This window comes from Syngnathus scovelli, chromosome 15, assembly GCF_024217435.2.
Source record: "Syngnathus scovelli strain Florida chromosome 15, RoL_Ssco_1.2, whole genome shotgun sequence".
NCBI lineage: Eukaryota > Metazoa > Chordata > Actinopteri > Syngnathiformes > Syngnathidae > Syngnathus > Syngnathus scovelli.
Window position 1 is genome coordinate 14,167 of NC_090861.1, and position 26,180 is coordinate 40,346.

At 45.5% G+C, this 26,180-nt stretch overlaps 4 protein-coding genes and 1 long non-coding RNA gene across 5 annotated transcripts; 2 read left to right on the forward strand and 3 right to left on the reverse strand.

The window, feature by feature from the left end:
• Positions 1-213: 213 nt before the first annotated feature.
• LOC125982092 (uncharacterized) lies at positions 214-3,410 on the reverse strand. The gene is made up of 3 exons (XR_007486262.2): positions 3,289-3,410; positions 2,606-2,701; positions 214-1,661 (listed from the first exon to the last, which is right to left on the reverse strand). It is a non-coding gene; the product is annotated as an uncharacterized lncRNA (long non-coding RNA).
• Positions 3,411-4,655: 1,245 nt separating this feature from the next.
• Positions 4,656-6,195, forward strand: rps14 (ribosomal protein S14). The gene is made up of 5 exons (XM_049741903.1): positions 4,656-4,823; positions 5,399-5,552; positions 5,614-5,775; positions 5,929-6,005; positions 6,078-6,195. Exons 2-5 carry the CDS (start codon positions 5,404-5,406, stop codon positions 6,143-6,145), a joined length of 456 nt encoding a protein of 151 aa, XP_049597860.1. The 5' UTR covers positions 4,656-4,823; positions 5,399-5,403; the 3' UTR covers positions 6,146-6,195.
• A 62-nt stretch (positions 6,196-6,257) lies between these two features.
• Positions 6,258-10,948, reverse strand: chm (CHM Rab escort protein). Its single transcript, XM_049741901.2, has 17 exons — positions 10,742-10,948; positions 9,954-10,020; positions 9,814-9,886; positions 9,592-9,713; positions 9,409-9,500; positions 9,272-9,331; positions 9,145-9,209; positions 8,951-9,073; positions 8,553-8,669; positions 8,356-8,470; positions 8,025-8,247; positions 7,855-7,932; positions 7,623-7,730; positions 7,388-7,448; positions 7,168-7,264; positions 6,837-7,087; positions 6,258-6,488 (listed from the first exon to the last, which is right to left on the reverse strand). The coding sequence occupies exons 1-17, from the start codon at positions 10,791-10,793 to the stop codon at positions 6,342-6,344; spliced, it is 1,851 nt and encodes a 616-aa protein (XP_049597858.1). The 5' UTR covers positions 10,794-10,948; the 3' UTR covers positions 6,258-6,341.
• Positions 10,949-11,204: 256 nt separating this feature from the next.
• ik (IK cytokine) lies at positions 11,205-16,645 on the reverse strand. Its single transcript, XM_049741902.2, has 20 exons — positions 16,469-16,645; positions 15,954-16,020; positions 15,780-15,872; positions 15,446-15,505; positions 15,212-15,379; positions 15,030-15,144; positions 14,614-14,684; positions 14,488-14,534; positions 14,054-14,217; positions 13,871-13,979; positions 13,523-13,562; positions 13,293-13,431; positions 12,993-13,014; positions 12,826-12,910; positions 12,651-12,734; positions 12,498-12,555; positions 12,332-12,420; positions 11,892-12,000; positions 11,783-11,817; positions 11,205-11,349 (listed from the first exon to the last, which is right to left on the reverse strand). The coding sequence occupies exons 1-20, from the start codon at positions 16,476-16,478 to the stop codon at positions 11,322-11,324; spliced, it is 1,593 nt and encodes a 530-aa protein (XP_049597859.1). The 5' UTR covers positions 16,479-16,645; the 3' UTR covers positions 11,205-11,321.
• Positions 16,646-20,782: 4,137 nt separating this feature from the next.
• cdx1b (caudal type homeobox 1 b) lies at positions 20,783-24,685 on the forward strand. Its single transcript, XM_049742097.1, has 3 exons — positions 20,783-21,449; positions 23,031-23,179; positions 23,317-24,685. Exons 1-3 carry the CDS (start codon positions 20,936-20,938, stop codon positions 23,506-23,508), a joined length of 855 nt encoding a protein of 284 aa, XP_049598054.1. The 5' UTR covers positions 20,783-20,935; the 3' UTR covers positions 23,509-24,685.
• Positions 24,686-26,180: the final 1,495 nt, after the last annotated feature.

Consider the following 26,180-nt stretch of genomic DNA (forward strand, 5'->3'; position numbering starts at 1 on the left):
AGCACCAAACCACATTAGACCTTAGCACCAAACCACATTAGACCTTAGCACCAAACCACATTAGACCTTAGCACCTAACCACATTAGACCTTAGCACCAAACCACATTAGACCTTAGCACCAAACCACATTAGACCTTAGCACCAAACCACGTTAGACCTTAGCACCAAACCACGTTAGACCTTAGCACCAAACCACATTAGACCTTAGCACCAAACCACATTAGACCTTAGCACCAAACCACATTAAACCTTAGCACCAAACCACATTAGACCTTAGCACCAAACCACATTAGACCTTAGCACCAAACCACATTAGACCTTAGCACCTAACCACATTAGCCACTAGCACCTAGCTTCTAGCACCTAACCTCTAGCCTCTAGCACCTAGCTTCTAGCACCTAACCTCTAGCCTCTAGCACCTAGACCTTAGCACCTAGACCTTAGCACCTAGACCTTAGCACCTAGACCTTAGCACCTAGACCTTAGCCTCTAGCACCTAGCCTCTAGCACCTAGCCTCTAGCACCTAGCCTCTAGCACCTAGCCTCTAGCACCTAGCCTCTAGCACCTAGCCTAACGAACCAAAAATATGACATCACAAAAAACAGAGTATGACATCACAAATGCAAAACATCATCCCAAAAAAGACATCACATCACCCCACATGCTCTTTTAAAATAACTTGGCCAACGCGTTTGTCTATTTGATTTGCTGCAAATCCAAATTATACCTAAGGATGGTGACAAATCTTAATATTATACTTAATAGGACATATTAAAGACTCTTTTGAATAAGTTCATTAACTTAATTGTTAGTTAAATCATTTTAATTATGATTTTGTATAAATACCAGGTATAAACAGAAAATATACTACACAAAATGGGCAGTTTACTTGTTTGAAAAAGAGTGGGAAGTAAGACTTATTTCATTTATTTAAACGGAAAAAGTAAAACTTATTTATTTAATGGGAAAAATGGATATGGTGGAATTCCAAATTTCAAAAATGAATGAATGAAGTCATTTCAATTATGATTTTGGATAAATATTAAGTATGAACATAAACACGACTGCAAAAAATGGCCAGTTTACTTGTTTAAAAAGGACTAGGAAGAAAAGACTTATTTCATTTATTTAAATGGGAAGAAGAATTATTTAGTTTAATATATTTTTGTTCCCAGGCAAAATTGGATTTGCTGCAATTGCAAATTTCGACAAATTACGGTTCCAAATATTGACTTGAGACCTGATGGGACGTATTAATAGCTAATTTGATAGAAGTTGGTCATATGAGCAAGTGGAGTAACATGAGATCTATTCTCAATTACACAGCACACACAACTTTGGATCTTCTGAATGAATGAGTGAGTGGGTGAGTGAATGAATCTTATTTGTTCATTTAAATTATGACTGTATAAGTACTAGGTATAAACACACAAAATGGCCAGTTTACTTGTTTGAAATGGTGTGGGAAGAAGTAATCTATCCAATTTAAGACAAATGTAGTTACCTCTAACATTGTGTTACTTTATCTATTGTTGTCTGTGACTTCCAATGAATAAAAAGGAAGGAAGGACTCACCGGAGACGTCTTCGCCAACATCCAACCGTTGGACTTTTATCCTTCTTACAGTGGAAAACGTACAGCCGACCAACACCGTAGAACCTAAAGGAATGAAAGAAAACTTTAACATTTGGCCTCAAGCAACATTCGCAGATACAACACAATGTGACGTGCGGGCTTGGGGCTCGTTCGGGTTAAAGGTTGAGGGAGGGGCCCTCGTTTTAAACTACTTTTTTCAAAAGGAGTGGGAACAAGCAAGACTTAGTTAATTTATTTAATGGGAACATGTAAGACTATTTTTCTTCCCTGGCAAAATTGGATTTGCTGCAATTGCAAATTTCAAAAAAGTACGGTGCCAAATCTTGACTTGAGACCTGATAGGACGTATTAAACTCATTTAATGGGAAGAAGTAAAACTTATTTAGTTTATTTAATCTATTTTTGTTCCCTGGCAAAATTGGGAAGGATTGGCAAGAAGACTTATTTAATCGGTTTGTTCCCAGGCAAAATTGGATGTGCTGCAATTCCAAATTTCACCTCATGATGGTGCCAAATCTTGACTTGAGCCCTGAGAGAACATATTAAACACTGGATTACTACTTTGGATCTTTTCTTATATTACTTTGCAACAACATACTCGGTAAGAGATTAGGCAGTATAATCACATATGTTAACTAGAGAGTGCCCACACTCAATTTACTTATGGTTATGTGTTACATGAATTACTGTTAGGCATCATTTGAGCAGTCTGACCAAATCTTTGAATCTAGAAGAATTTGTGATTTTAATAAATTACTTGTTATGTTCAGGGTAATCAGATTTGTATATAATTCTAATGGTCGTCTTTTGAAAACTATTCTGAATTACAACTTTGGATCATTTCTTATATTACTTTGCAACAATATACTCAGTGACAGATTAGGCAGTATAATCACACATGTTAAATTGAGAATGCCCACACACAATTTACTTATGGTTATGTGTTAAATCAATTACTGTGAAATAGGAGGTGTTTAACATAAATGGAGGAAGAAAGGGCTACTCACCATTGTAGCGCCTGGTCAATGATGCGAGCCTCCAACTGATGTGTATATTCATTCTTCTTACAGTGGAAAACATACAGCCAACAAACACCATGTAACCTAAAGGAATGAAATTAAGCATTAACATTTACCCTCAAGACATTCACAGATACAAGGCAACGCGACTACGTTTCAGCTAGGGTTAGTTACACATAGCTATTACACAGTGAACGCTAGCTACATCGACAACTTTAGTCAAACTATACAAAAGTAAATCTCTTTAACCACAATGAGTTGTATTTACCATGTACGCTCTAGACGGTCCAGTTGCAAGCAGAAAATAAAAATATTTCTCTTGTTAGTCGTCGTGTTACTATCCACTGTCTCTCGTTCGCTACCATTGTTGAAAGCCCCGCCCACACATTTGAATTTCCCGCCTATTGACGTCATTTCCGCGGCACATGACTGCGACGTAATACCCGCTTATGTAAAACGGCAAAGTTAAAAGTAGAGTTAAATATAGTTTTTCTTTTTAAATCAACACAATCATTTATAACCGTTGACCAGGAAGAATCGTCGAAATTCGGCGTTTGTGGCTGGTAGCAGACGCCGAGTTCGAGGATGCCCCCCCCCCCACCCCCGCCACACTCACTCGCTTTTCAGGGCTACAAAAGTACTTCTTTTTAAAAACAATGAGTTGTATTTACCGTGTACGCTCTAGACGGTCGAGTTGCAAGCAGAAAATAGAAATATTTCTCTTGTTCGTCGTCGTGTTACTATCCGCTGTGTCTCGTTCACCGCCATTGCCGGATTCCTACTTCCTGTCGAAAGCCACGCCCATGGATTTGAATTTTGGCGGAACTTCCGCCCATTGGCGTCATTTCCGCGTCACATGACTGCGACGTGGCAGACGTCATATAGCAACCGCCGTTTTGTTTAGTAGACTTACAGTTATGCGTTGACATAATGGTGCACACTCAAAATATATTTAAATAAATTAAATAAGTCTTCTGCCCACTCCCTTTTAAACAAGTTAACTCTGCCCACGGATTTGGATTTCGGCGCAAGTTCCGCCCACGTCATGTGCGCGTCACGTGACTGCGACGTGGCCGACGTCATATAGCGACCGCTGTTTTGTTTAGTAGACTTTAGGTGATTCTGCGTTGACATAATGGCGCACCGGTTAACATATCCACCTTTTAAGCATGATGTTGCGGGTTCGACGCTCGTCTCAGCACTCTTTCTTTTCTCCCTTGTCTGTATGTACAGGGCTGTCTCACAATATTAGAATATTGTGATAAAGTTCTTTATTTTCTGTAATATAATTAAAAAAAACAAAAATGTCATACATTCTGGATTCATTAAAAATCAACTGAAATATTGCAAGCCTTTGATTATTTTAATATTGCTGATTATGGCATACAGCTTCAGAATATATGATATTTTAATGCGTTGACATAATGGCGTACTGGTTAGAATGTCCACCTCTTATGCATGATGTTACGCGTTCGACGCCCGTCTTAGCACTTTTTATTTTCTCCCTTGTCTGTATGTATATACCTTAATATTCGAACAGCGTATCCACTTCCTACTTCCGTGTTGCGAGCCACTTGCCACTTTTGTCCCTTGTCTGTATGTATATACCTTAATATGACTTTTATTGTTATATTATTAAGGATATCTTATCTCAGGGTTCATTCAGACGAGAAAAATATTTCAGTTTGGTCCGGACCAAAAGACCTGTTTTATTTTGTAAACTTGCAGACTTCCGTCCTCACGTAATAGCGCAGTAGATAACACGTCCGCTTACCGCGCGTGATGTGGCGAGTTCGACGCCCCGAACAACATCTCATTTTCATTTTTCCGCAAGTACCAGAAACGTGTTTAAAAATACCATTAAGTGCTACAGGATTACCTTTCAAAGACACATTTGAATGCATTGGCAGATTTGTCTCATTCAAAATTTTTGCAAGACAACGACACAGAATTAGGAGCATGCACATATTAAAATAGACCCGAGAAACTGGGACTTGATTATATTGGCAAGATACTCAAAGTAATCATTTCACATTCATATATAGAAAAAAAACTGCAACTGTAGTTCCGTTTTCATTTGACGTGCAGCTGAGTCTCCCCGCCACCAGGAGGCAACAGCGAGCCGTCACTTTGCCACGTCAACTTTAACCCCGGAAACACTTGCGACTGTCTTTTCTAGCTGGAATTCAAGGAGTGAAAGGCGGAGGTGAGAGCTCGTCTCTTAGTCCATCCGTCCCAATCTAATTTATTTGAGTCCATCGGCACTTTGTTTGGCATCGTGTTGACTTAATCTTACTTTGTCTCTCTTGACGGCCTTAAATTGTTGCCGTGGGCGTGCTCATTTACAAGCTTGGACGCCTTCCCCGTTTGGCCGTCGCGTTGATATTGTTCGCTCGCGGTGTTTTCAAATGGACTACAAGCCGCTCGGTTGTTTGTCTTTAAGGTGACATAAGATGATTAAATTTGGGTTCGGCGTTTGAAATTCGATGCAGGCCTTGTTTTGATTGTGTGCATCTGTAGCCTTCTTAAAGCTAACTACTCAAGTGGGGCTGGCTCCAGAGTCGAACAGCATTACAAGATGACCGTTGACGTCATGCGTCCCACAATGCAAAATACCGAACAAAAACAAAGCTGCTTCTTTGAAGAGTACCAAACCATCGGGAGAACTTCCCAATACAGATTAGATTCTTGCGACCATTTCTCTCCGGACGATCGCCAGGATGCGCGGCGTCACCGAATCGCAATTTTCGAATGTATGACCGTTTTTGTGCTTGTGGCTAGACGAGATGGCACCGCGCAAAGGCAAAGAGAAGAAGGAGGAGCAGGTGATCAGTTTGGGACCTCAAGTGGCAGAAGGGGAGAACGTCTTTGGCGTCTGCCACATTTTTGCCTCTTTCAACGACACCTTCGTGCACGTCACGGACCTCTCCGGGAAGTAAGTTGTCCTCATTGCACGCGCACTTTACGCATTACCGACCACCCGCCTCTGTCCTCAGGGAGACCATCTGTCGCGTGACGGGCGGCATGAAGGTGAAGGCGGACAGAGATGAGTCGTCCCCCTATGCTGCCATGCTGGCGGCACAGGACGTGGCTCAGCGCTGCAAGGAGCTTGGCATCACCGCTCTGCACATCAAGCTCAGGGCCACCGGCGGCAACCGGTCAGTGGCTGCGTATATTTGACGGCTTTAGCACTATTGTGACCGGTGAAAAACATTGCGGCGGTGCTTTTTTTCCATTTTCTTAAATAAATCACGTGGCCGTAAGTGTTCACAGTTGCTCATGATATGAACAGGCACGCTTTGCTCTTTCAGCACCAAGACGCCCGGACCGGGAGCGCAGTCTGCACTCCGAGCCCTTGCGCGATCTGGCATGAAGATCGGACGCATCGGTCAGTTTCGCTCACACCCGTGGCCCGCTCACACCCGTGGCCCGCTCACGCCGCATGTATTTGTGCTTTCAGAGGACGTGACCCCCATCCCGTCAGACTCGACGCGCAGAAAGGGAGGACGCCGTGGACGCAGACTGTAAACGCAAGCCGACCTTCACGTGTTCTGTACAATAAACGTGTTAAACCACAACAGGCGTTTCGAGTCAAGGTTCTTTCAAAGCGGTCGCGTGGCTAGCAAACGAGTGGGCTCGCTCACTTTATGGGCGGGAGTTTTATTTCTTTCAGCCAAACACAAATAGGAAAGCATTTAGCCCCATTAAGTGTGGCAGGTCCAAATCAATACTGCACATTTTGGGCCCGAAGCGGCGGCTGCAGCTCTTGGAGTTCGGCGGGCTCCTCAGCGTCATAGAGGATGTCTTCGGGATTGGGCGCGGGGGGACAGAAATCCTGGTCGGGGACGATCTTGTGGAAGATATCCTCGGCCTAACCACAAAGTATTAGTCCGCATTTCGGTTTTGCCCAAAGAGTGCTTTCATTTAGCTTTCTTACAATTAAAAAACGTTTCCAACTTCATTTAAATGATTACTTTTCAACCAATTTAAATATGACAAATGTATTCAAAAAATGAATCTTGCAAGTATCTACTTTGATAAATTACCCTCACTTGAGCAAAACGCTTTCATTTTATGGAATTAAGTGACTGAGAAAGCACAACATTACGATAATCATAAAACTTGTCGTGGAATACTGCAAAAATTATCTTCTTATTCTATTTATAAAACGCAATTTAGCAATTATTTCATGACATGCTAAATGAGACAAGTATTTTACCTGCTTGATGGCATGCTCGTGACCCAGATCGGCATCCGGTCCCGAGCACGTGTGAAGGTTAGACGGTAACCGATCGCCATCCTCCACTTGGGTGGTGCCGGTCTGGTCCATGTTGAAGTAGAAACACCACAGGACGCTGGGACGCGAGTTTTGCTCCGGTGACTGACTGGTGTTGAACATGGCCGTCACTACGGGCGACAAGTCCTCGTAGGCGGAGCCCAGTAGTGACTGACAGGTGAGGTGGACTAAATCTGAGAAGGCACAGCACACAGGTTGGACTTAGACTTTTTTTTTTTTTTTTTTTAACTTGTGGAGGAAAATGGATGCTCACATGTTTCCGGGGCGCACGTCATGGTGGACGGCGACAGCTCCACCATCCTCACAGCAGGAAGTCCCGCCTCCACCGGTGGGATAGTTACCAAGGAGACCTTTGAACACGCGAGAGCACACCGCCATGTTAGTGCACTCGTTCGGCAAACTGCAACCGGGTATTTGGCACACAGCGTGGGTGAGTGCGAGAGAGCGAGAGAGAGGGGGGGGGATCGTGTGACCTGATGCTGGTCGCCAGGCAGAATGGAGCGGTCGGTGATGAGGACGCCTCGAGAAATGGACCTGCATTGGGACACACAAGTTAAGATCAACATGTTCAATTTTAAGCAAGTAAACGACAAGGATGTCATTTCCGAAAGTAGACAGGACTGCGAAGAGCTGTTTGCTTAGTCTATCGAGTGAACATCAGCGGATGTGCTGCTCAGAAAGAAAAAAGAAAAAGCAGGGGAGCGAAACCTGGTGGGCGTGGCCTCGCTCTTCAGCTGGGCGGGCAGGAAGCCATCTTCCAGCACAAAATGGCTAGCGGTGATTCGCTGGCCGCGGCCATCAATCAGCGCAGTGCACCTGGAACGGGACGAGCCTCATGAACAGAGATGGAAAAAGGACAAAAACCCCCCCAAAAAAAAAAAACACTCGGCCACAGCAGCAACATGCCAAGCCGCCGGATGAGGTGGGACTGACTACCTACCTGTTGGCGGTCTTGTCCAGCAGCAGGCAACGGATTGGATGCCTCAGGCAGTACACACCCCCAAACACAGCAGACATCCTAGAACGTCAAGCACACGGTGGTCAGACAGGCGCGGTGCCGCGCCGCCCCTCCTCCGTCCGTCCGCCTTCCTTCCTCCCTCCCTCCATCACCTGCAGAAGCACTGCGGGATCTCGCCCAGGCCGTACACGGGGAACAGGAAGGGGGTGTTCCCGTAGCGACCCAAACAGCGCAGGAAGTGACGCGTGGAGGCCAGGCCGTCCCGGGTGGGCGTGTCCTCCGTCACCATGGCAATGGAGTGCAGCAGGAAGTGCTGCAGGTTGTCGCCCAGCTGCTGGTCGTGTAGGAACTCCGAATATGGGCGGGCGCTGTAAGCTAAGAGAGGACACGCTTGGAAAAGTGTTTTTTTTTTTTTTCCCTTAAATTGGCTTGGGCCAGTGGCGCATGACGAGGCGTCCGCGCAAGCAAATGCGTGCGGCTCACCGCTTAGCTCTTCCTCCTTTTCCTCCAGACAGGAAGCCAGGAAACGCATCAACTTCCTCTTTTCCACCATCGACAGCTGGCGACTGGCGAACACGTCGGCTCGGCTGCACGGCACCTGACCGAAGACAACCGCCGCAATCGTCTTCCATTTGGCATTTGGACAGCGGCGTTCCAAGTGTTCAAAGACGACGACGCACCTGCTCCACGTTGCCGTGGCGATACGTGAGTATCCTGGTGACGTTCTTGAATTCGGCATAACGACTGACGTTTGATTTGATGAGCAGGTCCACCAATGAGCCACGCGCGTACATCAACTTAAGAAAAAAATAAAATAAAATCAAGGGTAGAGACGATGGTCAAGAATCCGTCTCGATAAGCGAGTATTACGAATGGCGTAAAGTACAGATTGTTACGACATTACCGCGGCAGTGCTAGGGAGGCTTTGACACGATTGGGTGCGGTTTCAAAGTTGTCGGGTTTTTTTTTTTTTTTTGCGTTTTTTGGCCCCCTGAAGCTACAATGTGTGGACTTGCAAAGTCCATCTTGACATTTGTTCTCCTTCTCTGGATATCTGTGGGGAAAGCAAGACATTTACCTTGGAGACGAGGTCAATGTTGAACCTCCGTCCTTCTTTGAGCAGGTCGGCGTAGGTCATCTTCTTCCTCCTGACCTCCGATTGGCCGGCCGTCTCCGACTCTGCCGTTTGTGTGTTTGGGCCCTGTGATGAGATTAAAACTTGTGACGTTCAGGTCACCTGACAGCGGCTGCTAAGCATTGCGGACGCCTTACTTCCTCCTCTTGCTCCACCTCTTCTTCTTGCTTTTGCTGCACGTCAGCAGTCGGCTCTGTCAACTCTGTGACAGCAAACGTAAGGAAGCTGAAAACGATGACATTTCACGTTAGTCACGCAATTAACCTGCACACGAGTCTTCATCTTTCTGCGTTTGCCCCTCATCAGCCGTTTGCTCCGTCGACTCTGACAAACAAAAAAATAGAAATGTTGCATCTCGTTATTTTCAGGTTTTAGCATTACAGCTGTGCAGCCAAATTAACCTGCACGTGGTTCTTCTGGTTTTTCTTCTTCTACGAAGCGTTCAACCTCTTCTTCCTCCTTCTCCCCTTCCTGGTCCTGGTCATCTCCCTCGCTGGGTACAACGTTGACAAAATCCATCATGCCAATTTCAACAGCACCAAAGAAGAAACTTAAATCTATCATCGCGTCAAAGAAAGGCTGACCTGATAAAGCACAACACCTGCAAGTTCCTGATGGAGGAGTCTGCATTTGACAGACAGATCGGCTCCTCCCTGTCTTGCACCAGACTGGACCAATCCTGTACCTCATCGTCCTGCAGCTGCTCCTGAAGGAGAAAAAAAAATACAACCCGGAACCCAAACACACGGGGTGAACTTTCCCGTCGCTCGCAGCAAACAACCAACGAGGAAACGGCGGGGACTCACCTGATGTTCCTTGAGCCACAACAGCAATGCGTTAAAAGTGAAGCTAGCCCACTTGGATGCGTAGTAACTCCTCCTAAAACGCAAGTGCAGATATCCTCTCAGCGTGCGTGTGAAGAGGTATAGGACATTTGTAAACTCACGTGTCCAGGTGAAGAACTCTTTGTCCCACTCGCGAACAAGCTGCCGCCACCACCGACTCCGTGAGACCTTGGACAATCGAACAGGAGGCCGCTATTAGAAAGCTTGGTGTCCACCTGTTTCGACCGCTCTAATTGGTTTTACTACTTTTTCAATTGGCTATATCAAGTTTTTAAAAAATACAAATTGAGAAGCTGGCATTGGACAAAACTTCGAGGACTTAGCCCAACTCCATGTGTCAGAATGATTGTGACGTTTCCAATAGAACGTGATGTTGATTTCACAACAAGCTCGTTTTTGTCTCGAACCCAGTGTTTCTGACAACGCACGAGCCAATACCGAGCGAGTCCAGCTGAAGGATCAGACTTCAAATTGAATCTGTAGGTTTAGTCAATGCTTGAATATTGCATGAAATCCAGACTTTGCTGGGACTAATAATTTAGCCCCTGCATTCAAAAACGGAGCCATCGTGACGTCACGGCGTGAAGTCAGCATCACAGCGCGGAGATGACATGACGAAATGTCCCGTCTACTGAAACTGTAGTTTCTGAAGAAAACTAAAATTAGGGTCCATAGACTCAACGACAAGTCACTGTCATTGGCGAGGTGACGGGCTTGTCCGCTAGCCACGATTATTGTAAGTGAACAGACTGTTAGCCATAAGCTAATGACGAGTTATTATCTTATTTCAAAGACAAAACACATTGTGCTGTTTTTAAATCACCACGCCACTTTGGTGACACGCGCACGCACACGGGACATGACTTTGAAAAGGTGTTGGAGCGTTTACCTGTGCCTACGATGACGACGTCGAACTCAGACGGAAGATCTTCGGCAGCCATCTTGCCGCATGCGCGCGCGCACCCTTGTGCTCGATCCCGACACACAGCGGCCGCGTGCGCATGCCCAGTTCACGCGCATGTCCAAAACACGTGCAATTCTGACACGAAGCTCTCCCGCAAAACTTCTTTAGTTCATTTCAACACTTTCAAGTCCTTTGTATTCACGTATATCAGGGGTGGGCAATTCCGGTCCTCGAGGGCCGGTGTCGTGCATGTTTTCTGTCACCCTTTTGCAACACACCTGATTCAAATGATCAGAGGAGCTCTTGAGGACCGGAATTGCCCACCCCTGACGTATATAATCATTACTGAGACGCTTACACGAGTGGGTCACGTGATCCACAACTACAGGTAGGAATTGAAACCGTTCACAAGTGAGACACACAATCCAAAGAATCAAAATCCACCAAGTCACATAAGTTTTCTTTTTAATCAGATGAAATGGATTGCGTGTGCGCCTGTTTGAATAAAACCGACAAATTCTATTAGTAATGCGATTCATCAAACACAACAAGCCACGGACAAAGTTCAGTATTTGGGTCGCTTCACATCCACCCTGTGGGAAAGAAAAGGAAAAAAAAGGCGTTGGGGTCAACATTGTGCGTCTCGTAGGGGTCCGATTGTTGGGGAACACGATCGAGAGATTCTCATAAAGAGGACCGCTCCAAAGATCGCACGGGTCTCGCCACAACTGACGTCATGCGGCCTTTGTGGAACGCAGACTCTAAATTTGGAGACTGCCAACAACTCTGAATGCATTTGGAATCATTCATTTATGTACAAATCTCTATACTACACTCCACTATAGATTAGGTCTGAAAGGATGACTCAGATGGAAGTGGGTGGGGTTATATTCCAGAGCACGCTCTTGAATTACAACACTGACATGTTATCGTAGAATTTACGGCACTTGGTATGTCTTTTCACTACATGGGCAATTCTCAACACAGAGCGCGAGAGAGCCCTGTGTAGTGGCTAAGGAGACTCACCCGTCGGCCTCCATCTTCTTTCTCTTCTCGATGATCTGAAACAGAAGAGACGCACCTCGTCAGAGAGATAAGACAGCTGAGGAGGAGAACGGACGCTGCGTCTTCTCACCGCGCTGATCTTCTTCCACTGGCGGTCCAGCTCGGCTTTCTCGTTGGTCTCCTTGAAGCGGCGAGTCTTGCGGCCCTCCGACATCTTGATGCCATACTGGAAAGCCGCCCTGTGGGGGTGCGGGTGCAGGCACAGAATAAATACAGCCTCGGCGGGGTCCGTCGTGGCGGCCATATTGGGGATACATTGACCGAGGTGAGGCGAGGGAGCACGCAAAACAACTGTCCCTCGTTCGGGGAAAGCCAAAAGAACAGTTGAATTTTTGATGATTATTCAATGTTCTCGACCTGATCCGGTCAACTGCACGCCCGCGAGGAGAAAATTGCGACGGGCCCGTTTTGCTGCCGGCGGTTCAATGGCAACAATAAACGTAGAAACAAACAAAAAAGAAATGAGCCAAAGGTGAGGGCTGCGTTCACTTTTGGCCAGTGCGTACGTACTTGGGCAGTGCCTCCTTGTTGTTCATGTAGTCAGAATATTCCTCCTGAGTGTCAAAGTCCCAGCGACCCAGCGGCCCCTTCTTGTTGCCCTGGAAGGTCACATCACGCAGTGGAGTGGTGCCAAATCACGCACAGAGGGGCGCACATGGCAAAGCGTGCAACTCACCTGGTCCATCTTGCTGTAGTCCACTTCTTCGTCGCTGTCTACCGCCAGGTCGTCCATCCTACGGCCGCACGCACGCACAATTGACGGTCGGTCGAAAGCAAGCGGCCCAAATGACGGCGAGCTACGTCACGGTTTAACGCGCGAGTGTCTTACGTAGCAGGGTAACACTCGGCGTAAGAGTTGGACCCGCCGAAGAAATCTCCCAGATGTTCTTTAGCGTCTTTCCTCTGAGAAGGCGTGACGTGCGTTAAGGAGGAGACACGCGCAATCGGTCGGGGCAAAACGCACACAAGCTTGTTGCATCATGCCAGCCACCACAGAAGGATATGCATCCTTGCTCTGCCATTGGCTGCCCGCCGTACCTGCAAACTTTTCATTGATCAACTTGAGCTGATCCCGCACCGAGCCTGGACCTGTTTCACGACAACACGTTGTGAGTCTCATCCCAGCCAGCGTGCTAGCGAGCAAGGAGGTTGACCATTCTGCGCCACATACCCGTATCTGCCTCCTCCGCCACCTACACACACACACACAGCAGATGTATTGTATTCAGTCAAACAGCATTCCAGTGTGTGTGTGTGTGTGTGTGTGTGTGTGCGCGCGCGCGCGTGTGTGTGTGCGTGTGTGTGCAACCACGTGCGTGTGTGTGAACACGCGCGTTTGCGTATGTTCATGTGCTACTGTGTGGTCATGGTGTATGCATGGATGCGTGCGTGTGTGTGTGTGTGCGCGCGCACGTGCATGCTTGTACATGAACCTGAATGTTTCTTCAAATCTGTGTGCGTGTGCGCGAACCTGTTGCTCTTTGTCAAAGTAAGCGTGTTTTCGCTTCTTTTCGTCATCTCGGTCCCGGTCTCGTCGTCTCTCTTTGTCTTTGTGAGGTTTGGACAAAGACGTCGCCGACGGCAAGTAGTCCCCGATGTCATCGAAAATGCTGCGCACGAGACGCACGGACACACTTTGACAGCGGTAGAGACAACACAAGGACGGAGAGGGAAGCCCCAAACGTGCATTTGCTTCCTGACCCAATGTCAGCTTCGGGAGCTCTTTTTTCATCCGCTTTGCCTGAAAGACATTGCAAGCAAAGTACGTGCGCGCGTGAGGTCATCATCATGCAGCCGTGCCTCCCTCTCGTCGCCGCCGCCACGTAGATGTCCATCATTTCCCGTTTGGCGTTAGCACTAGCATTAAGCATTTGGGGAGGCCCATGAGGCCAAATCATTGAAAACAATGGATAAAATGTCTTGTTTCACCGTCCCTTAAGAGATTGTACGTGGAATATTTGACTAAATTTGGAACAGAAAAAAATGGCCATTTAATGTTCATTATCTTGTGCAATGTGTGGGGGAGCAAAAAAGGAAGAAAACAATCACCTTTGTCCTTCTTCTTGATCTTCTTGTGTCGAGTTCCTTGGCGGAGGTAAGACAGGATCTGCGTCAGTTTGGAGATGACGATGTCATTGGTGCTCAGCGTGGTCTGGGCCTGTCGCGCACACACAAACACGCACGGCGGATGAAGGATGCGGCTCGCCCGCGGCACATCGGGCACACACGTACCTCCATACTGGGACAGTCAGCTTTGCTGCGAATGAGCGTGGTGGGAATGTCTGTGTCGGTGAACTCGTCGTCGAGGTCCACCACGTACGCCATGCGGCCCGGCAGGAACAGCTCGTTGCGCTCCAGCGCGCCCGAGCGGAACACCATGCGATAGATATTGCGGCCTGGTCGTCACAAAGTGTCTTCTTTCATCAAATGGCACTCACTCCATAAATACGACATTGTGAAAAAATGTGCCAATCGTCATGAATCTCCAGTGTTGGCGTAAAGCCAGCACAAGTTGAAAATGTACAACAGATTATATTGTGTGTGTTCATTTTGGAGTCGCAGCGTGTAATCATATGGCTGGCTGGTGCCAGTGTATTGAAGTCCATGTGTATTTCACCCACAGCGCCCCGTCACGACGCAAAACTTTGCGAGCACGCTCAACTCACCTAGGCGAGTCTTGAACTCGATCTTCTCCTCCGGTTCCACGTCTTTCCTGCCACGCGCGTGCAAGGAGAAAAAGAGTGCCGTCAAGATCATTGACAATAACCCAGGTTGGGAGTGTGAGGTCCTACTTGGCTTCTTTCTGGACCTTCTCCATCATATCTTCTTCTTCTTTCTCTTTGCTGTTGATCTCAGCTCTCACCTGACGCACGGAAGCAAAGCGCGCTCTAAAGCAGTGCCTTGCTTTTGGGGTGGCAGACATCCTGGCTGGCAGTTTTCATTTTTAAACACCATTGGCGCCGCGCTTCAAAACGGTCGCCGCTCCGCACTGTGCGCAAAAGCTGCGCTGCATTGTGGGAGGTGAGTCCAGGGAAATGAATTGCATTTCTCTTCTTTTCAAGACCTCGGTTTGAGAACAGGCTCGACGCACCGCGGTCATACGCCGAGGTTGCACCATATACCACCGATTAGAAACTATTCCAGTGATCGAGTCAACGCCATAGAGAAGTCGGCTGGAGGGAAAATCTTGCATGTGTGCACGCCTCACCTTCTGCAGCAGAGCAAAATCCAGACCTTTCACCAAGTGAGTATGCTCCATGTCACCACCCAAGAACTTGGACTCTTGGATCAGCTGACGCCGTTTCTCCGCCGCAGACTTGTCCCTGCGTTGCGCTAGCATATAAGCGAGAGACTCGCGCCACCGCGGCGGAGGGCAAGAAGCGCACTCACGCCTCGGCCGAGGGTCCGACGGCTCGGTAGTTGGCGGTGGTGCTGATCAGTTCTGTCTCCTCGTAGTCCTTGTTGACGCCGTCCCGCCGCTCTCGGGCCCGGTCGCGGTATTTCTCGGCCAGCTCGCGCTCGCGCTCCATCTCCTGCTGCCGTAGCTTAGCGTAGTAGCTAACGGTCGCACAAATTAGACAGTTATCGAGTGAAAAGAATTGATGCTTGAACAATCCATCCCACCTCTTTTTCTTCCTCCTCCTTGCCGCGGGATCTTCATCCTCATTGTAGTCCCTTGGCATTCTGGGTAAACAAAACAAAAAATAGGCACAGGAATGTGTTAGTGCTGGCAGTTATGTTGCCACTCTATCATCATGCAGTAGTGTGTTATGCCGTCACGCCGTGACAATATTACACTCTTGTAGTCATGCAGCTGCCATATTGTCACCTTCTTGTCGTGACAAAGGAATAATGTTACGCTGTTCAAGTTATGCTGTCGTACGTAGTTTCATGTTCAAATACAACTATGAGTGTTGTTTGCTTCTATTGCTTGAGTCCAATTGTGTCAGAGACGTACTCATGATGCCTTGACTTGGAGGGTGGAGCTGAAGAAGGTGTGGCCCGTGGTGTCATCAGCAACTTCCTGAAGTCATCATTGGTCAACTTTGACCTGCAAACAAACACGGGCGTGCACGCACTTTTGTTAACGAACTAGCGCACTAGAGTCAGGACCAAGAGCGTAAATACTTACTGAGCAGCTGATCTGCTGTCATCCACATCGTGACCCTCGGGAGCCAGAGGGTTGGAATAACTCTCCGCTGTTAACACATTCACATGCGCACGTTAGCGTAAATCTACAAAACGCTCACGTGAGGAGCACACTTGGTTTCCACGTCTACTACTCATTTACTTTCGCTGTTTAAATAATAATAAAAAAAAAAACCACTCGTCAAAATCATCCATATAACCATTTTCAACACCCAACGCTCGTCTCTTTCAGAGTCGCGTGGGACTACAGAAGCCATTACATTTACATCCATGGTTTTTCATCTTTTCCCAAGCGTTCAAGTCCGTTACGTCTTTCCTGAAACAGACATCATTTAGCAAGCACAAATGGAGTACGTAAGGCATGTCCATCCCGAGTTCCAACTTTTCTGGTTTAGCAAGAAAGCGGCTGGCCAGCACCGTGGTAGCTCAGGCTAGCGTTAGCGTTGCGGTGGTCACGTAGCAAGCATTAAGAGCTGGCATGCTAACAGGGCGACTTACTTTCGGGCATGTTGGCAGCGTCAAGTTGTCAAGCTTCCCCACTGTGCGGATTTGCTCTGTGTTGGATTTGTGTGCTTTTAACGACGATGCTGCTGGCAATTCAAGTTCGCTCGCGGAACTGCACCAAGAATATTTGCGTTCCGTTGCCGCGTCTTCTTTTTCATGCTTAATTGCCGTAGTGGCGAACTGGATTAGGACTTTGACGCCCCCTAGTGATCCGGAACGCTTATTGCTTTGCCTAAAACCTGGCTCACACTGCAGGATTATCGAACCGAAGTAGCCCCGGAACTATTAAAAAAAACGGAGATGAATGTCATTGAATGGAATCGATTTAACTAGTAAAAATAAAATCTAAAAAATAAACAACAAGTATAGCTAGATTTGGTGTCATTTCTTTTGTTTAATGTTAGCATCAACTTGACCTGATTGGCAAGCAACAACTTGACGGGGTCAGCCTCGAAATGACTTGGGTGATATTGAGGAGACCGGCGTTAGCTTCAAGTGGACTTGGAAAGCAAAAATGGAGGAAAACCTTTTGATCAGACATGGATAGGCCCTTGTATGTCTTGGCCCTCCAGCAGATTGTGAGCAACACCTTGTCTTCCATCAGTTGCTCGTTCTCAACTGTGCTCACGTGAAGCCCTTTGAGACCTTTCTGTGATTGAGGGCTGTAGAAATAAGCTTGACTTAAGAGCAGATTCTGAGCAGGTCCTCTTCCACCAGCTTTATCCAGCTGGTGGAAGCTGGCCCTGCAACAGGTTCTTGCCCTCCGGCAGTTCTCGGTTCGCTGCATCATGTCCGGGTCCCAACCGAAAAGAAAGAAAAAAAGAAAAACAATCGATCCAATATACTATGTAGAGTGCGTCATTTTGCAGTGGCGCTAACCTCGGGTTCATTGTATTCTTTGACATAGTATTTAGAAAAGCGAACAGACGGTCGGATGATGTCACTGGAAAATCAAGTCAAGAAAGAGAGAAAACACGCACGACCATGCGTCTCAGCAACATTCTGACACAGCTCACATTGAAAACCAAAGTCAACAGTCGCCGTGACGACGTCATCGCCACAATGACATCTCCGTGACGACGGGGTTGCACTTGGGATGCCGAGTAGACTTTCTCAGAACATTTTCTTTTCAGAATAGTTAGTTAGTCCCCTTAGTCCAAAGGGAATCGAAAGCAATGAGTGCAAACAAAACTGGAGGCAGGGCAGATCAATGAATGAAACAATTGATGGATGCAAGACGATACACAGCCGCGGAAAAACTCGAGCAACCACCCCTGGGAAACGTCGTTTTAAAAGCATTGTGCAACAAAAGGTACATTTGTTTGGACCAATGTAACAAAAACAGCTCACGAAAGTTACATTTCAGTACTGATCGAGACATTTTCCAAAATTTTTTTTTGATAATGACCAAAATGACCCCATAAATTCTTACAGTAATACGGTCTGCTTACACGTTTTCGTCTGTGTCAGTTAGTCAATGGACATACTTTTAGTGGCGCCAGACTTTAATATGAGCAAGCAACAATGAACGAATCAACAATGGTGGTTTCCGTCATTGTTTTCCACGGCTGGACATGGTACAGGCTAGGACAGACGTGACGTGTGGAGCGTGTGAAACCTGCAGTACACAGGTGACCACACAGGGGCGCCAAACAACAAAGGACGCCTCAACCAAACTATACCCGACCGACAACAACATGACGAGACGAGAACCTGTTGACCCTAACAAAGAAAATGATTAGAACCTGACCAGACCCAAATCAAGATCAGATCAGACCCGAAGCAGATCTCAATTGTACTTGCAGCTTACAACATCGTATGTTGACTTTAGCGTCTTTTTATCTTTGACCATGAGAGAGGAGCATCGCAACACGTCCAATCATGCAATACTGCCAGGGGTTGTAAACTATATTTGTCGGAGGGCCAGAATCTTATTGGGCGCCGGTTCCTAACATATAAATGAAATTTTAAAAAATCAAATTTTGCATGACATTTTTTTTTTTAATGTTTACATTTTATTTTCAATTTTGTTATAAAACTGTTAGCCTTCGTAATTTCCGTTGTTGCTGTTTTTAGTTGATTTAGCGTGGAACACATATTTTCGTTTTGAGCCTCATAATTATGGAATCCGGTCGCGGGCCGAATTGGACAGTTCAGCGGGCCGGGTGGGTTCTGCAATAAAATACAGTATTCCGAAACCGTTGTCGTACGATAAACTAAAAAAAAATCAGATAAACCAGCACCAGTTCAAGGGTTACCGCAAGCGTTCTAGGTGACCGGCATCAAAGTGTGTCAAGGAGGTTGTAAAAGACTTTAAAAAAAAAAAAAAAATCTTAAAAAAAAGGTGTGTGGGGGGGGGGGGGAGTAGGAAAGGTCGTAAAAGATTTTACGACGGCAGCCATGTTGGCTTGGTTAATGTTTGAGAACGACAGGTGACAGAAAATGGATGTCCAGAAAAACACAAAAACACAGGTGCGCCTTATTACCTACATACATATTTTTAATTGATTATTTTCATTTTTAGATCGAGATTCACTCTTTCGTCAAGCCAAAAGGCCCATTTTAAAAATGACTCAAATAATTGGAGCCCTAAAAGATCATTTTTATTTGTATGACCACAGTAAACAAACACATATATCGATAAGGCGTTTATATATTTTTGTTATTGAATTTACAATTATCTTTGCTTTTATCATTGCTATTATTGTAAATGATGTAATTATCCCATCTCATCAAAATGCTGGAGCCGCACCCACCAACAACAACGATAAAAAATAAAATAATAATAATAATAATAATAATAATAATAATAATAATAATAATAATAATAATAATAATAATAATCATGATAAAAAGTTTAACTTTGATTTAAAAAAAATATGTTGTATAATTTAATTAATTAAAACCGTTTTTACAATTGTATGTTTGGTCAGTTGAACGCAACTTTATAAAATGTTTTTACATCAAAGACGAATATTGATAATTTTATTAGCATGTCAAAGATTAACATATAATACTTAGGTAGAAACGGAGAAAAGTGAAAAAAGTGTGTGACTTTCATACACTTTTGTATTTGTTTTAACGTTTAAAAAGTAATTAACGGCTCTAAATTTGATAGCTTTCCTTTGAAGTACGACAAATTAATTGTACCACTAACAGGAGATAAATTAGGTGTTTTACACGCATGCACACACGCGCGCGTGCGCGCGCGCACACACAGAGGTGAATAGTGTGTGCGTGTACCTAATAAAGTGTCTCTTTTGGGCCTCAGACAAAGAAAAGCCATGAGTGTAAAACAATAAAAAGCTAAACTCGTAAATCCATAAATCGTCGACAATGACTGGTCGCCGCTGCAAAATTTCACACGCTTCAAAAGGACAACCGAGACCGTGCGGTCAAGAACGGTGTCAATTGTTTTTCCTTCCTTTTACTGAAACTCTCAAAACAAGACATCAAGTGTGACCTTGAGACTATTCTGCTAACATTTTTCGCTTGATCTGTTTTGTTCGTTTTCTGACAGCTTCTCCTGTTTGCTGATCAATTCATTTTGAGTGTGCAACTCCCAAAAATGTCAAAGAAAAAATACGCAATATGCTTTGAATTGCCAGAATTATCAAAACAGTAACGTGGGCGATGAAGTTTCTAAAAATTGAAATAAAAACATTTGAGTTTCTAAAAATATCCGTTTGACTAGATTTGAACATCTCGAATAAAAAAATGAATTGTCTTATTTGAATTTACAAGATGAAAACAAATGATACAATAATAAACGATAGACGCTCTGAATTAATTAAATGGATATTAAAAATTTTAAATTTGGGGGCAAATACATCAAACAAAATATCAACGTCAATTGTCGTTAAATTGGAAAGTCGGTTAATAAAAAAAAAAAAGGCAGGCATGCAACGTTTGACTTTTCATGGCTATTGGGGACACGTCGGAACTAATGACACATTGCAGCAGCCGATCATATTTATCATGCATGTAAAGTTTTGGGTTATATATAAAGCCAGAGTGAATGGGCTCTTTGTTCATGCATGTAAAGTGTGTGTGTAGATATATGTTCTTTGTTGAAATTTCCTATTAAGTGAATTGAATCAAATAGCGGTGAATTGGTTTTCCTATGTTTCATGAAAACCTATAGCGGCACTACCAAAGTTGAACGTTTTCACGGGCTTGTGCGGATGCTCAAGATGAGGGAGGGATGGACGAAGGGGGATGTGGTTGCAGGTGAGCGCAATAAAGTCGGCCACGTGACCAGGCAGCATTATAAGGGGCCGCGGAGGTGCGCAAGGGGGGGCAGCAGTTGGAGACGCTCGGGCCTACGGACTCGGCCGGGCCACACGCGCGTCAGGCGAGAGAGCGAACAAGGGAGGGAGCTTGCCTTCTCCCCACACCCCCACGCACGCACGCACGCACACACACTCACACTCCTGCGCTTCCTCACACCCACCAGCCAACATGTACGTGGGCTACCTGCAGCTGGACAAGGACCCCTCCATGTACCACCAGAACCCCGGCAGCAGACATCCGGGTCTCGGCCTCAGCCCGCAACACTTTCCGATGCCCGGCCCGGCCCAGTACTCGGACTTTGCGGGCTACCACCACCCCCACCCCCACGCCCCTCACGGCCTCGCGGCAGACCCCCACCTGCAGGCCCAGCAGAACGCACCCGGCAGCGGGGCCGGCTGGAGCCCGGCTTACCCGGCCCCGCCTCCGCCTCCTCTCCCTCATCCGCCTCCTCACCCCGTGCAGCCCACCCGTGACGAGTGGGCAGCGCATCACTACGTGGCCGCCGGAGGCCCCAACCTTGGCTTCAGCCCTCCAGAGTTTGCCGGGCAGCCGCCGCCACCGCCCCCAACACTTCTGTCCGCCTCCCTCAACGCATCGGCCGGGCAAGGCTCGACCGGATCCCCGCAGCGGAGGAACGCCTACGAGTGGATTCGACGCGCCTCCACGCCGCTCGCCAACCCCAGTAAGTCGAGAGTGCACTATCATCATCGTTTTTATTGTTCCTATTAGTCGTCTGAATTTCACATTTAAATGAAGTCACTCTGAGTTTCTTATTGTATTTTGTATTTATATACAAAGTGGCAATACTATCGGCAAAATAATAATTACAATCATTCTAAATTGAGACTATTGTCTAGATTATTATTATTATTATTATCCATTTAGAGTACATCGTATGGAACCCTGATACTAATGACCCCAACATATTTTTACACTTTCAATAAGAAACACAAGTAAACTTTCCTCATGACTGTTTGGCGTTGATTTGTATATGCGCTTTCTTTTCTCCAGCACGTCAGGTTTTCATCAGCAGCAGCAGCATCACCATAATATAATAACAATAATCAATGTGAATTACAGCAATATATTTTATATTCATATTAGGGTTAGATTGAGCAACAGATTGCTTTTTTGTTGTTGACACGCTGAATGGCATAATCCGTCTTGCGCAAGCTTTTACCGTTCAAACTTCACCACAAAAAAAATGAAAATGGCTCAAAAACCTGATGAACTAGGGGAAAACCAAGGTCTCGCTTCTCTTCTTCTTTTCCATTTTTGTTAAATTTACGCTTCTCAGAATGACATTTTGTCATCATTAAAAAATGAATTCATCATGTTTTCTGAAAACAAAAAAACAATATTGTTAACTAATTGTTATTCTTCTGTGTGATTAGTTACATCATGATGCAGTAACATATAAGCACCATTATAATTCATAACAATAGTTAGAATGTAGTTTTTATATTTAAAAAAAAGCATTCTTTACTAAACAGGCGAAATGACGTTTTTAATTGCGGACATCATCTATGGCAAAAATATTGACGACTGGGTGGCACCAGTTCAGAGTGTAATCTCGGATGAGTATATACCGTGTGTAAACATTTTCCAATGTTCGATAGATAGATAGATAGATAGATAGATAGATAGATAGATAGATAGATAGATAGATAGATAGATAGATAGATAGATAGATAGATAGATAGATAGATAGATAGATAGATAGATAGATAGATAGATAGATAGATAGATAGATCGATAGAAGGGCACATGTGAACGCAGGTGAGGTGAGGAGTTACTTGTATTTGTTTTCTTGGGACTTTTTAACAAGACATCTGCTGATTGGGAGCCGCTGAGTGTGGGCTGTGTGTGCTTAGCATTAATTGTCAATCACGGCGCGCTAACGACGCGCTGATGCGTAGCAGATGGACTGAGCGCTGGCCGAACCAAACGAACGCTAACGGGAAGTGGACTGCGAGTGCTAATACTAAGAGACGGTTGACAGGAAAGGGTGCTGAAAAGCTAAGAGGCAATTGCTTGCTTAACGCTAACAGCAAGATAAATAGTACAAAGATAGTAAATGCTCAGAAAGCAGACCAGAGTCATTTCACGAGTGCCAAATCTGACATGGCCGAAAGGACGTCTTCCTGAGTACTACATGCTCCAGCAAGTTGACAAAAGTGACTTTCTGGGTGCCAAACGGGAAGTAGACAGGTATACGTGAATTCCTGCGTGCCAAACGCTAACAGGAAGTTTGGGCTTGCAGACGGGAAGACACGGACAAAGGACAAGTACCGTGTGGTCTACACGGACCACCAGCGTCTGGAGCTGGAGAAGGAGTTCCACTACAGCAAGTACATCACCATCCGCAGGAAAGCGGAGCTCGCCAGCGCCCTCAGTCTATCAGAGCGACAGGTGAGGCCGGCATTCTGCTCAAAAGTGTTGGCAGGCAACAAACGTGAGCGCAGCACGTAGTAAAAAAAAAAAAAAAAAAAAAAGGCTCAATTGGCCAAGTCCACAGGTGTGTTCACTTACCTATTTGTGGCCTCCAGGTGAAGATCTGGTTCCAGAACCGGCGTGCCAAAGAGCGCAAGATCAGCAAGAAGAAGCAACAGCAGCAGCCCGCCTCGTCGTCGTCCTCCGGCAGCGTCGCCATGGTGACCAGCAGCAGCAGCGGCCTGGTGTCTCCGTCCGGCCTGGTGTCGCCGTCCTCGCTGTCCATCAGCATCAAAGAAGAGTTTTGAACCCGCTTGCTTCCTGTGCTTATTCTTCTAAAGCCGCCTCCCCGTAGTGACGTGACCGCGGCGACAATGCGCGGCGACAATGACCACAAACGAAGACGTCGGCGGGACACTGAAAAGAAAAACAATAGTTAGCGACGTAAACATTCTGATGCTAAGTAGCGGTGAGGCTAGCATTTCACTGCATTACCACACTGTCATCTTGACGGCGGACTGGCAGATAACTAAATTAGCATATTAATGCTAAGTGACCATGAGGTTGACGACGTATCAGCTCAGCTTTAACCAGTTGGGACATTAGTATGCTGAGACCGAGTGCGGAGCTAATAAAGCAAATGCTATTTATCAGTGCGACAAGAGGTTAGCAACATAAGCCAATGCTGTGAAACCTTGACGCTACAACAGCTCTACAGTTAACTCACTGTATTACATGCTATTTGTGGGCAACATTAGCATTTTCAAGTTTTGCAAGCACTTGTGTGTTTTCTTTTTATCACAGACCCTTCCTGATTGGTCTGCTGGTTAGCGCTTTGCAAAAGGCCACCAGCAATCGGGACGGCGATGCCAAACATCTCAATCATTTGGATTTTCTTCAGATTGTTTGTATCAAAAGTAAAATGAACAAAAACATGGTTAGCCAGCCCCCCTCCCAACCCCCTTCCTTTTTTTTTCTTCTATCGGCAGCAAGTTAGTTATATGATCTCGCACACCCAGATAGCAGGATCCTTCATTGTGTTTGCTCTTTGGACACCACACCTCAACAGCCACTGCATGACTTTTGTGTGCAGAAGACCTTTGTCTTTTGCTCTATTTTGCCTCTTGGCATGTTAGTAAAAGTCACCATTGCTGGTGAGTGTTTGTTTGTAGCTGTGTGTCATGATTGTGTGTAGGTGGTTATCTAACGTGTTTCTTATGAGTGTTCACGCGCAAGTGTAGGCGCGTGCCAGTGCATACGTGTGCCCGTGTGAATACAGCCACCTTGATTTGAAGCCTGGTTCGCGTGCTTGAAATCGGAAAATAGCGAGAGCGCCAAGGTTTGATCAGAACTTGCCGTGGCGTTTTGATATAGCAGCTTACATGCTAACAAAGTGGGCGGAGCTTCCCCTGTCTGCCCACCATAAAGTTTTATTGAGGATGATGACAATAAAAGGTTTTCACCACGGAGACACACCAATGTTTACTTGCCTGACCTTTCTCTTTGTCGCTTACGTGCACACATATGCTCACGCCATGCATGCAGCTATGTACGCACATGCATAAATTGTCAAACACACACACACACACATATGCTCGCACACATATGCACACAAGCTCACACGCAGGACAGGTGCAAAACAATCGAGACAAAATGGCTGCCTGCAAGCTGGCTTCGTGGCCTTGATGCAGAATTGGTTGTTTTGGCAATTCAAGACGGCGACTGTCTGTCTGTCTGTCTGCGTGCGTGCGTGCGTGCGTGCGTGCGTGCGTGTCTATGCGCGTGCGTGCATGCGTCTGTGCGTCTAACCTTAGTTCAGGCGTTATGTCGTCCTCGGATGGCACAAAATGATCATGTTCCTTGCTGACAGACGCCATCTCATCTTGGACGCTAACGCGGGCGCCGCTTGTTTGCGTAGCCTTTGAGAACAAACACAAATTGAAAGAACTCAGAATTATCAATGTGCTATACTTTCTTGCGTCTATTTGGGCACATCTCCTTCACAATAGAGACTATATCTATGCACATTTATGAGGGATTCGTTAAAAAAAAAAAAAAACTCCTTCACATGGACATTTCTGTGCAGCACAATTAGTACATACACATTTTGTTTGTAATTATACACATTTAATGCATAATACATTTATTTGATATATAAAGACACTTCATGAACATCCTGTGCACATTTCTACAAATTTACAGTATGTTCAAATTGCATGCACGGCATCTTAATACATTTGGATCCTTGTCAATCAATGCTGACATCTTTCTACACATTTCAAAACATTGATGATGTAGGTCTAAATTTTGCCCATACTGTATATGCAAAAACATGAGTACATATTTATGAAATATTTGACGTTTGTACAGATACGTTTGTAATGTATACATATTCAAAGAATATTAACATTCATGACACACACACACACGATGGACATGCACAGTCGATGCAGTTATGACAGTTGGATACATCTATTACACGTATTCAATTCAGGACATACTCATACACACATTTATGACACACTTGTATGTATTGAGGACATTTATACACATTTATGACATGCTCTTTATGACATTTTTATGACACATTTACAACATAGTTATATCATCATGATTATTACTATGAAGCTATGTGGGTGTGACATCTTGTCATTGTTGTTTCCATGGTTATCGAGTAGACGAAAGATGAAAAAGAGAGAAAACCCAATATCAAATTCTATGAGAAAAAAAAAGTCATTTGCTCTGGGGCCACACCCACATGGTTGTAAAAGTTAATCATTGGACTACACACACACGCAGTACAGTCGCACTTTTATGGTTGCTGCGGCAGAAGCTCACGCTGTGGGAAAAAAAAGTGAGGTCTCGCATGTGGGTTCAAAGGTCATATCACCAGGAAGTCAGTGCAATGTAATATGTAAGCAAGCAGTGAGCACGAGTGCGATACGATTTATCATGTATGCTTCTATCTATGCTGCTAGCA

Bases quoted from the DNA above. Each gene is read 5' to 3' on its own strand.
- ik (XM_049741902.2), bottom strand. The intron at 13,563-13,870 runs GTGATTGTTTTC...AATGTCTTTCAG, and splicing joins GATCAAGAAGAAGGACAAAG to GCAAAGCGGATGAAAAAAGA. The intron at 12,735-12,825 runs ATATCCTTCTGT...AACGCACGTCAC, and splicing joins CAATGGCAGAGCAAGGATGC to GCCTTCTCAGAGGAAAGACG.
- cdx1b (XM_049742097.1), top strand. From the start codon at position 20,936: ATGTACGTGGGCTACCTGCAGCTGGACAAGGACCCCTCCATGTACCAC. The intron at 21,450-23,030 runs GTAAGTCGAGAG...TTGGGCTTGCAG, and splicing joins CACGCCGCTCGCCAACCCCA to ACGGGAAGACACGGACAAAG. The intron at 23,180-23,316 runs GTGAGGCCGGCA...TGTGGCCTCCAG, and splicing joins TCAGTCTATCAGAGCGACAG to GTGAAGATCTGGTTCCAGAA.
- chm (XM_049741901.2), bottom strand. From the start codon at position 10,793: ATGGCTGCCGAAGATCTTCCGTCTGAGTTCGACGTCGTCATCGTAGGC. The intron at 7,449-7,622 runs GTTTCGCTCCCC...GTCCCAATGCAG, and splicing joins AGCGAGGCCACGCCCACCAG to GTCCATTTCTCGAGGCGTCC. The intron at 7,088-7,167 runs GTGAGCATCCAT...GTGCCTTCTCAG, and splicing joins GACGTGCGCCCCGGAAACAT to ATTTAGTCCACCTCACCTGT.
- rps14 (XM_049741903.1), top strand. From the start codon at position 5,404: ATGGCACCGCGCAAAGGCAAAGAGAAGAAGGAGGAGCAGGTGATCAGT. The intron at 5,553-5,613 runs GTAAGTTGTCCT...CTCTGTCCTCAG, and splicing joins GTCACGGACCTCTCCGGGAA to GGAGACCATCTGTCGCGTGA. The intron at 6,006-6,077 runs GTCAGTTTCGCT...TTGTGCTTTCAG, and splicing joins CATGAAGATCGGACGCATCG to AGGACGTGACCCCCATCCCG.